Source organism: Chlorocebus sabaeus, chromosome 20, assembly GCF_047675955.1.
Source record: "Chlorocebus sabaeus isolate Y175 chromosome 20, mChlSab1.0.hap1, whole genome shotgun sequence".
Classification (NCBI taxonomy): domain Eukaryota; kingdom Metazoa; phylum Chordata; class Mammalia; order Primates; family Cercopithecidae; genus Chlorocebus; species Chlorocebus sabaeus.
The window spans coordinates 90,667,175-90,677,466 of record NC_132923.1 but is presented as its reverse complement, the minus strand read 5'-3'; the positions used below and the strand labels follow the sequence as shown (position 1 = coordinate 90,677,466).

At 54.5% G+C, this 10,292-nt stretch overlaps 1 protein-coding gene across 3 annotated transcripts; it reads right to left on the bottom strand.

Moving 5' to 3' along the window:
- Positions 1-343: 343 nt before the first annotated feature.
- POMGNT1 (protein O-linked mannose N-acetylglucosaminyltransferase 1 (beta 1,2-)) lies at positions 344-9,875 on the bottom strand. 3 transcript variants are annotated; one of them, XM_007978911.3, is made up of 23 exons: positions 9,763-9,875; positions 9,132-9,301; positions 8,399-8,513; positions 8,160-8,278; positions 7,441-7,506; positions 7,237-7,350; positions 6,256-6,373; positions 5,965-6,063; positions 5,685-5,812; positions 5,267-5,337; positions 4,957-5,032; positions 4,700-4,783; positions 4,569-4,610; positions 4,295-4,353; positions 3,916-3,988; positions 3,706-3,834; positions 3,496-3,621; positions 2,122-2,186; positions 1,875-1,919; positions 1,507-1,642; positions 1,111-1,220; positions 905-1,020; positions 344-643 (listed from the first exon to the last, which is right to left on the bottom strand). In XM_007978911.3, exons 2-22 carry the CDS (start codon positions 9,249-9,251, stop codon positions 933-935), a joined length of 1,983 nt encoding a protein of 660 aa, XP_007977102.1. In that variant the 5' UTR covers positions 9,252-9,301; positions 9,763-9,875; the 3' UTR covers positions 344-643; positions 905-932. The 3 variants fall into 3 exon arrangements, with proteins under 3 accessions (XP_007977102.1, XP_007977104.1, XP_007977101.1); XM_007978913.3 differs by having other exon boundaries at positions 1,137-1,220; XM_007978910.3 differs by having other exon boundaries at positions 344-1,020.
- Between the last annotated feature and the right edge of the window lie 417 nt (positions 9,876-10,292).

Genomic DNA, 10,292 nt, shown 5'->3' with positions numbered 1-10,292 from the left:
CTTCCAACTCCCAAGTATCCCTTTTTGTTCTCTCCTGCTCCATCTCTGGGGCAGGTGCCCGGCCCAGGCAAGATAAGCAGGAACCAGGCTGGTGGTTAAACGGTGGGGAAGAGGTGGGGTGGCTGCTCCAAGCCTCAAGTAGGGCGGGGCTAACGTCAGGCTGTCCTAGGGTAGAGTTGGGGAAAAACCCTGGAGTTTGGCATCCCCTGGTGGCCAAATGGCCCCAAATGGAAGATAAACTCTGTGGAGGACAGTAAGGAAAACTCACCATCCAACACAAGTATTCTCTCCACCACTTCCCTCCAGCACCCCCCGACCCACAAAATCACAATCACAAGACACATCCCCAGAGGGCTTCTCCTTTTTTAATCAATGACCAACTTATCCAGCTTTGGAAATCTGGACAAAGAGGATGCTGAGAGGAGGCCTGGTCCAGTGTCTAAGGGTGTCTGAGTGAGTCTGTGTCAGCATGTGGGCCCCAGTTGGGCCTGTCCATGGGTTGGGCACAGCAGTTTCCTGAGTAAGAGCCAGCCCCACCCTCAGGGCAGCATTCCAGCCCAAAAAGAAATCCAGGCCCTCCAGGTTCGGCCTGTTTTCAAGGCCCTCAGGACAGTCAATAAATAGGTTAGATTCTGAGCCAGGCCTGGAAAGTGAGGGTATTCAAAGGGCAGGATGAGCTGCTAGGGATCGAAATGATTCCCAGGTACTCTCCTGCCCTTCTCCAACAAGGAAGTAAATAAATAGACCTTTAACTCAGGAACAGGGTGTTGGAGCAGGGGAACCCTCCCCTTGGAGTTAGTAATTAAGTCTCATGTTAAAAACAAGGTAGCCCCAGCCCCTACCAGCATCTACAAAATCCTACAGGATGGAGGGAAGGGCTAGCCCGCCTGGGGGTACACAGTACCCAGCCCCGCAGGGTCCTGGAGGAGGTCTCATGTCTGTTCTGCGGCTCCTGGGGCTCCCTCCTCTTTTGGGGGTGGCTCCAGGAAAATTGGGGTGACTGAGGGTGGCTTCTTCACTCTGGGAAAATAATACAAGGATGTATAGGGAAGAAGCCATTAGCTATGTCCCTGGATCTCCCGTTTCCCAGGGCAGAAAAGGGTCACTCACGAGTAGGGGGAAGCCGGGACCCCCACCACCAGGAAGTGGTTCTTCTTCCGAAACAATCGCCATAGGCCCCGGTGGTTGCCACGCACATCCAGGTCCCAGATATGGAGGCACTGGTGAGGGTGGGATGGGGACAGAGACACGGGTCAGAGAGCTGTGGGGAGGGGTCACTGAAGACCCTTTGGCTCAGCCCCCACCCCTCCTCAGAAACCACTTCAATTTGCAAGAGATAGCATCTTTTGGAATATGAATTTGGACAAGGAGGTTGGAAGAGGGGTTCTAAGAGTATAAAGAGGAGGTTCTGAGGTTGAAGATTCCAGAGCAAAGGCTCCCTGGATCTTGGGGCAGTACATGTGTGAGGGGCAGGGGTTCCCCAGGGTGGGCATGGTATTGGAGCACCTTGGCAAGCTGGGTCCAGGTGGTGAAGTCATCATCTTTCTCCATTCGAATAAAGGCCACGTAGGTGTGGCCCTCTGTGTCTGGCAGGAAAGAGTCTTCACAAGGGTTCTTGCTGTGGTCCAGAACCTCAGCCTCACTGCAGTGGAGGGTGGGAGAATATGGCCAAGATAGGGCCCACTTCATGGGTGTGTCCCACAGGACCCTGTACTTGGTTGAATGCTCTGCTGTTGCCACCCTGAAGTTCTTAATAATGTTTAAGATAAGGTCCTTGATTTTCATTTTGTACAGAACCCTGTAAATTATGGGGCCAAGATCCCCAGTATTTGACTCTTTGCTCCCCGCTACACCCCAATTGTCTTAGGCCATACCTGAGCAGCCTGTGAACTTCCACTTCATAAGCTTCTTTTTTCAGACTGAAGAGGAGGGAGAAATGGGTCAGGGGAGTGGGCAGGCCCTCAGGTCCCATGGGTAGCACTGAGCAGGGCAAGGGGTCACATGGGAATCTGTAGCAGCAGGGCTGGAGTAAACACACAGGCCCGGGATTGGAAGGGACTTTCAGGGATTGGCCTCCAAATCTCCTAGATATCCACCCCTTGCCCTGCTGCCAGCCCCAACCTGTCCACATTCCTGAGCTGGACACCTGGAACCGTGTTGAACTTGTGCTTCTTGAAGTAGGCCTCCTGGAGTGGGTATGAGAGTAAAAATCAGCACCTCACATTGTCTGGCCCACACCCACTTGCTGACCAGCCACACATCTGTTAGACACACAAATGAAGTCCTAGACCTGTAAAGAGCCCTCTAATTTCCCCTGTCTTCATCCTCTTTGCAGCATCCACAGCAAGCTCTTACTAGCTTTAATTTGGCCTCCACCATTGCTGGAGAGCTCATGCTGTCACGGCAGCTGACATTACTGTACTACAGACCCATGAACTAGTAGTCCCTGTCTCTTGTAGTTCTCCCTGGGCCTGCTGTTCTAGAGCCACAGACGTCAGAAACAGGCCCTGCAGGAGGTGCTGGGCAAAGGGACGGGCTGTGCTGGGAAGGAGAAAACTACTTTGACTCTGGTACTGAGAGTGACCTGAGAGAAGTGCCTGCCCCTCTCTGGGAGAGGAATGGGGCTCTTGTATTAGTCAGCCTCTGAGGGGCCTCTGGCTTCTAGGAGGTTCCAAGTTGGACGCTATCTATTCCTTTGGGCTGGGCTGGCTCAAGGCCTCCCTTGCTGTAACTGGGGAATGGTCCTCTGAACGCAGCCAGGTGGGGTGGGGGTACCTAGGGACTTCGCTGTTCTCCTCAGGCTAAAGCATGGGCTCCAGCACTTGCCAGAACAGGAAAGGGCAGAGATTGCAGGGGTGGACCAGTACTTAGAGGCAGAAATACTCTCCCCAGACACCCATAGTCTAGTGCTAAGGATAGTAAAAATAAAAATAATACCAGCTGACCCTTATACATGTTTATAATTCAAAGCATTTTACATATATTGACTCATTTAAACCTCAAAATATCGTAACCCAGTGAGGTAGTAGTATTTTATCCTTTTTTTTTTTTTGAGGCAGAGTCTCGCTCTGTTGCCTAGGCTGGAGTGCAGTGGTGTGATCTCAGCTCACTGCAAGCTCCGCCTCCCGGGTTCACGCCATTCTCCTGCCTCAGCCTCCCAAGTAGCTGGGACTACAGGTGCCCATCACCACGCCCGGCTAATTTTTTGTATTTTTAGTAGAGACGGGGTTTCACCATTAGCCAGGATGGTCTCGATCTCCTGATCTCGTGATCCGCCTGCCTCGGCCTCCCAAAGTGCTGGGATTACAGGCGTGAGCCACCACGCCCAGCCCTTTATCTTCATTTTTCAGATAAAGAAACTGAGGTGAAAATAGGATAGCTGTTTCCCCAAGGTTACATGGCTAGCAAGTAGCAGAGCTAAGATTGCTTCAGAGTCTATGTTCTTGTTCTTGACTATCATGCCACACTGTGCCCTGCTCCCTGCCTCCCACTCACATGAAAGTAGCCATTCATGTTGAGGCCGACGATGCCAAAGTGGTAGGATCGGGAAACGTCAGGGATGATGCACTCTCGACCCCGGCGTTGTTCAGGCATCCGCATCCACATGTCCCAATCCCAGAGCTGGCAGACATGGACCACGATGAAGGTTAAGATGTTTCCACTTGGTAGGGGACTCCAGCCCCCTCATCCTACCCTGACAGTTACCTTTTCCGGTGTGGGCCACTTGGGCTCAAGCTCCTCCTTGTACAAGGACCTCCTGAGCACCCAGCCCAGACCAGGCATGGTCTCCACACGGTACAGCAGTGCTGGGTCCTCAGCCGTGTGTTCATACCCCTGGGGACAGGGGGCCATAGTGGGAGGTATTAGCTGAGGCCTCATAAACTCGCCTGCTAAACCCTGGCCATTCCAGCCTACCTGGTCATTCCAAGCAGAGATGCAGTACAGGCTGTCATCCTCCTCCAGCAGGTGGATGGATTGGCTCAGGAAACTGAGAGAGGCGGGGTCAAAGAGTTCAGGGAGGGGCAAGGATAAACCTAGTCACACAGAGATGCTGGAAGAGCTGGAGCTCGGTCTCAGGAGCACCTCCTTCCTGGAGTACCTCCTTCCCCCAAATCCCCACTGTCTCCATTCATCCACTCTACCTTCAACAGCACCCCATCACCTGCCATCCTACCTTTGCCCAGGCTTTGCCCCCACTCGTGAGCTCATGTCCTCCAGAAAGCTCTCTAGGACACCTCACTGACTTTCCCTGCAGACCGAGGGACCTCACCTGAAACCTAAAGACTCTCCTCACCTGAAAAAATCCACAGCAATGTCCAGGTCCTCTTCCAGAACCACAGCAAACTTGGCCTCCTGGAAGGGGAATGGGACATCATGGTCCCAAGGGGGTCCCTCCATCCTGTGATCTCCTTTGCCCCCAACCATATTCTTGCAGGCAGCATTACCCCCATTTTCCAGATGTGAAGGATGAGGCCCAGTGAGGCGAAGAGTTTGCCATATTAACAGGCCCAGACCTTATGCCCATGTTTCCCCCTCCCAGGCCCAAGAGTTGTATCCTTAGTACTCACTGGAAACAGGTTGAAAGTGGCAGTGAGGCTGGCCTTGTAGTGCTGGGAGTGGGGTGGGAATAGGGCACATGAGCTTTAGGGTAGAAGGCAGAGCCAGGTATCTGCCCCATCCCCCCTTGCCTACGCAGTACCTGAGACACGCGGGCATTCTTGATGCTGATGGGAGTATGCTGGATGCCCCTCAGACCAAACAGTGCCACCACATCCATGGGTTCCTGGGGGCACAGCCACTGCTCACCATGTGAGGTCACTTTCCCCCGCCCACCTCTGCAATCTAAGGCCTTCACATTTCACAGCCCTTGCCTGGGCGGTCCCCCTTGCCCGTCTCTGGCAGTCACTGCTGCTCCATGTTGTGCTCCACCCAAGGCACCCCCTAAGCCCTGCTCACCTCATAGTAGCCGTCGATGAAAACTGTTATCATCTGAGGAGACACTCCCTGGGCTGAAAGCAGAGAGCGCAGCATCCTGGGGAGCCCAGGTATAGGTTAGGGTCTCTTCGTCACCCCCCAACTCAGGCTTCCCTGTGTTTACAGCTGGGCCCAGATTCCCCATGCTTACCCACAGAGGTGAATGGGTCTAGAATCTATTGCCTTTGTGCCCACCTCAAGAGTTCCTCCTGGAGGTAGATGACCTGAGTACCCTCCCACTTGCTAAGCACCCTCCTGTTCAGTGCTGGGGATAGCCCATTCCCAGGCTCACCTGTACAGGTAATTGGGTCGGTTCCCTGCAATGACAGCCACAGGCACATTGAGGACCTTGTTGTCTGGGAGCTGTGGGAGAAACAGCGTTTAGCTCTTGCCTTATTCCCTCTTCAAACTGGGATCCCCACCTAGGGAAGAGTTCTCAGGTGAGGGTAGGTGCAGACTGGAGTAGACAGGGAAGGGATAGAGGATCTTCCCTGTTCTGGGCTCTCCACACACTCAGCCCAACTCCAACGCTGAGCTTTGCTCACATGGCCTGCCCCTTCACCCTAGCCCTGTCTTTCAGAGTGCAGTGTAAATCCTGCCCCTGGTTCTCTCCCAGGCTCAGGCAGGGAAAGCCCAACCTAGATCATTCCTGGGGGCCCCTTGCTGAGCTGGGAAGGAGCCCAAACCTTACTGTCTAAGGCTTCACTCACCGGGTCAGGGCTGAACTCGATGGGTGTGGGGTCCTTGCAGCTGCATACACTTCCATAGCCCTCAACTTTGCTGCAGAAGCGCCGGCGGCGACGGTTCAGCTCTGTGTCTGCCCAGTGGCACTCTGCCTCTGAGGGAAGGATGCGGTTGTCATGGAGGCATGGGGCCAGCAGGGTTTGAAGAGCCCCAGGCAAACAATCAAAGGAATAAAGCTCCACAGAGAAGATCTAAATGCCCACCCCCAGCCCAGGCCCTGCCCCATCCATGCTCTACTAACTCCACCTTCTGCTGAGCTCAACGGCACATCTGTCTTCAGCAGGACTGGGTCCCCCCAGGAGGAGAGGGCAGGTGACTTAGAATGTTTCTCCCCGAGGACAGGACCTGGCAGGAGGCAGGAATGAGGGCCATGGGGGCCCAGACACCACTTTGGGGGCTTGTTCCCATCTCCCTGCCTACTTTGATCCAACCCACTGCCACTGGCTCCTATTTGTTCCCCACCCCACCCCATCTCCTGGGGTTCTGCTCCTCCCAGGCCCTTGATACTACAGAGTGGATGGCCTCTGGTGCCAGCACCTCCTTTTCGTCCCACGAAGGCCCATGTGTCCCTCCAGCCCAGGGCAGGGCCAGCCTGGCTGCCCAGGCTCCTCAGCAGAGCCTTGGCTGTGTCCTTGAGGTGGAAGGAGCCCTCGTCCTGGAGGACCAGAGAAGGTAGTTAGCCTGACTGGCATGGTTCCAGAAGACCTGGCCTCACAAAGCACCAACTATGTAGCAACCTTTTACTTAAATCAGCTCATTACATTATCGCAATAACCTTCTATGGTTTCTCTCTTTCACAGATAAAAAATAATAACTGAAGGCTTAGAGAGATTCTGAGTCCTCTAAGGTCATCCAGCTAATAAGTCCTTTCCACAAACCCACACAATCTGCACCTCTCTCTCCTGCCACTCTCTGCTTTCTTTTCCCACTACTCTCCTACTCTCCTCCCTTATTCTGCTCCACCTCGACTGGCATCTTTTTTGTTCCTCCAATATGCCATGTACCTTCCCACTCTAGGGGCTTTGCACTTGCCATTCTTTCCACCGGGAATGCTCTTCCTCCTGATACTCACCTGGCTCATTCCTCAATTCCCCAGCTTTCTGCTCACATATCATCTCCTTGCAGGGGCCTTCCCTTTCTAAAATGTCCCCTCCCCCACATCATTCTGTATCCCCTGCTTTATTTTCTTCTTTATATAAGTTATCATTTACTAGCATTATCCACATTTACTTGGCTGTTTTTTGTTGACCTCCCACTGCTGGAATGTAAGCTCCACGAGGGTGGGGACTCTGTCTTGTTTCCCATTGTATCTTCAGCACCCACAGCAGTACCTAGCATACAGTTGTTGCTCAATAACTATTTGCTGAATTAATAAAAATGTTAAGGCTAAGATTGGAACCTGAGTGACCTTCCTTCAGAGAATCTTCCCACTACGTTATATGAGGGGCAGAGAAGCCGGGGCTAGGAGCAGGGTTGGAGCTAGGGAGTAGGGGTCAGGGCCAGGACAGAATAACTGACCTTGACAGTGCAGATGAGCACTCGGCCGGGTGCTACCATGTTGAGGAACAGCACCATGGCCTCATCCTCATGAGGTGAGTACGTGTCAAACACACGTTTTGCCATCACGTGGCCCTGGCAGGGGATACACTTCTGGTGAGTTGGTGTCATCAGCAAGAAGAGCCCAGCTCCAGTCCTCTGGGTCACCCACCCCTAGAACCTCACCGTGGCCTGGTTGAGGACAATGACATGGATGCCCCGGCCTTGCTCCCGGGCCTCATCCTCAAGCACCTACACAGTGGCAAAGACAAAGTCGAACTTTTCACTCTGGCATTCAAGGTATCTCTGTCTTAGGGGTACTTAAAACACCAGTTGCTTGAAACATCACCTCCTGCCTATGCTTCTGTTCACACAGTTCTTTTCCAACTCAGCTTGAAGGCCACCTCTTCCAGAAAGCCTCTATAGCACTCCCATCCGAAGAAATCACGTCTTTCTACAACCCTCCCCTCCATGACTTTCATGGCTCTTAGAGCCTTTGCTGTCTATGCTTCATCCTGGAGATATCACAATCCTCCACCACACTGAACCCCTCAAGGTAGGGCCAGGTCTGATTACTTTCAGGTCCCCAGTGCCCAGCACAAGGCTGAGGCCAAAGAAGGGACCAGGGGATGGTTATAAAATAAATCAATGAATTGACTGCCTACTATTATGAATGATTACTTTTGAGATCCCACTACATACAAGAAACTTCACAAACTGTTCATTGAATCCTGACAAGTAGAAATCATTAGTCCCCGTCTATAGATAAGGAATTGAGGACTCCAAAGTCACACAGCTAAAAATTGGCAGAGTTGCAGTTCCCACTTAGGCAGTACACCGTGCCGCTAGAGGACCATGCCCTGAGCAGAATGGAGTGACTGTACACCAGACCCTGGCCCACTGACCGTGGTGCCATCCACTGCCACATATACTTTGCTGCGACTGGAATACACCTCTACGTCCAGGACCCGCCGGGGACCGCTGCCTCTGCGCCGTGGGGGCTCCAGGCGGCCTAGGACCTCATCTGTGGGGTACAACAGGTCATGGAGATAGTCTTTCCAGCAGAGTCTCACCCCTTAGGGTCTGCCTGCCACTCCAGCTGTGAGACTCAAGGCCCCCCATCCCATCCTTAGCCTGGCCCTACCATAGTCTTGCTCTGGCTCTGGGTCTTCATTGGCTTCGCTGATGGCTCGCCGAGTGTCCAGGATCAACTTGATATTGACAATGACAGTCACCAGCAGGAAAACCACGGCCCCTGTCTGAGGGGAGGGGTAGGGATGATTAAGAGGAGCCCCTCGTTCGGATCCTAGAGGGTCTTTCTGAAAGGAGGGCCCTGGCTGCAGTGAAGACATCCTGAGAACCTGGGTCCTGTCTCTTCCTCTGTCTGCCTAGCTCTACTGCCCTGACCAGGGCCTAGTTTCACAGCTACCTTCCCCAGGGAACCTCCCCTGACACTTCCCCCTCCATTAGTGCCCTCCCTACCCAGTGCTCCTGTATTCTTCTATTTGAGACCTTGATTTCCTTGGTCTCCTCCATTGTTGGTTTCTAGAGATGGAGCCAGGCCCAGGGACCCAAGCTGGGGATCAGACCTGGGTCCTGGCCCTAACTGCCTCACAGGGGTGTGCCTCTGGGCAAAGCCATCCTGATCAGACTTCAGGCTTACATCAGAAGCTTAGAAGTTGTGCTTGGGTTCCAATTCCAGAACTTTGGGTTCAAACCATTACCTATACGGACATGACACATAGAGGTCTCCCCTCTAGGAACCTACTGCCCCTTTCCAACTGGGGCTGGCCAATGTGGGTCCCAGTGCCTGATTTAGGTGGGGAGGAGGCTGGGAGGAAGCCCTTGGTTGGTGACGGTTTGGGACATCTCTATACCTGACAGAATCTCCGCAGTGCACGCTGGTTTGTCAGTTTATACTTCCAGGTAAGGTACCAGCTCCGCTTCTTCCGAGCCCCAGAGGGCTTGATGAGGGGGCTGGGCTTCCAGTTGTCCATGCCGGATTGGCGGGTCACCAATGTCCTGGCCAGCCCATGGCTTCAGGAATCTGACGGGACCAGAGGACCACATGGGGCAAGATGCTCCTCCCAAAGTCTGATGCCTTCTGGGGAGATGAGGGAGGACCTCCCAGCAACTCTTCCCTGCAAGCACCCATACTGTGTGACATGGGGAAAGTGGCTCAACTTCTCTGGGCTGGCAGGAAACCCTTCAGTGGGGTTGGATCACCTGGAAATTCCCTGAGACTGGAGTAACTCTCTGAATCAACGCTATCCAGGGGTGTAGGCCAAATAATCGGCTCAAAGTTCATTAGCCCCTACAAGGACCAAGCTCCAGGCCTTCCCAAGCATGTGGTGGGCAAAGAGCGACCTCTCCTGCACCAGTCTTCAACCCTCGTCCCATCCTATCTACCCCAGCTTCTCTCCTCCCAGGGCCCGGAGCCGCCCGAGGGCTCAGGAGACCTGCATCGGCAGCGCTACCCGTTCCGGACCCCCACGCGGAGGCACTCACGGCTTAGGGGCCCCGGGCCCCGCTCGGGCCCCGCTCGGGCCCTCACTGTTCGGCCCGGCTCGCCGCGGCCTCCGCCTCCTCCATGCCGCTTGCGGCCCCGCCCCGGCCTGGCCCGCCCCCCCGCTTCCGCCGCCGCCGCCGCCGCCGCCGCCGCCGCGGGGTGAGAGGGCGACGGGCGGTGCTTAGGGCGGCGGCGGCAGCGTCGTCGGGTGTCAGCCGCCAGCGACTAAGGCGAATGCTCAGACCGTGCTAGGCAGCTTCGCAACCCGGCTGGCTGGTGTTGCTGCCTGCACGAGAGCAGCCCGCTCCCCAGCACCGCCGATGGCAAACCCAACTGCAGTCAGAGCCCTAGCACCTTGAACCAGATCACAGGGCACGCCAGGGTCAGAGGGGCTGCAACCCTTGGACACAGCACACACACCAGCCTCCCCATACCCCTCCTGGACAAGGCCGTTACCTGGTCCTGGGGCATGCACAGCCATTGGAGGCCAAGGGAGATTAAAATCCAGGTTCTGCCACTGTTCTAAGCA

Excerpts from the sequence above, each read along its gene's own strand:
- POMGNT1 (XM_007978913.3), bottom strand. The coding sequence starts at position 9,251 with ATGGACAACTGGAAGCCCAGCCCCCTCATCAAGCCCTCTGGGGCTCGG. Across the intron at positions 8,279-8,398 it reads AGAGCCAGAGCAAGACTATG|ATGAGGTCCTAGGCCGCCTG; the intron begins GTAGGGCCAGGC and ends TGTACCCCACAG. Across the intron at positions 1,021-1,136 it reads AGAAGAACCACTTCCTGGTG|AGTGAAGAAGCCACCCTCAG; the intron begins GTGGGGGTCCCG and ends TTATTTTCCCAG.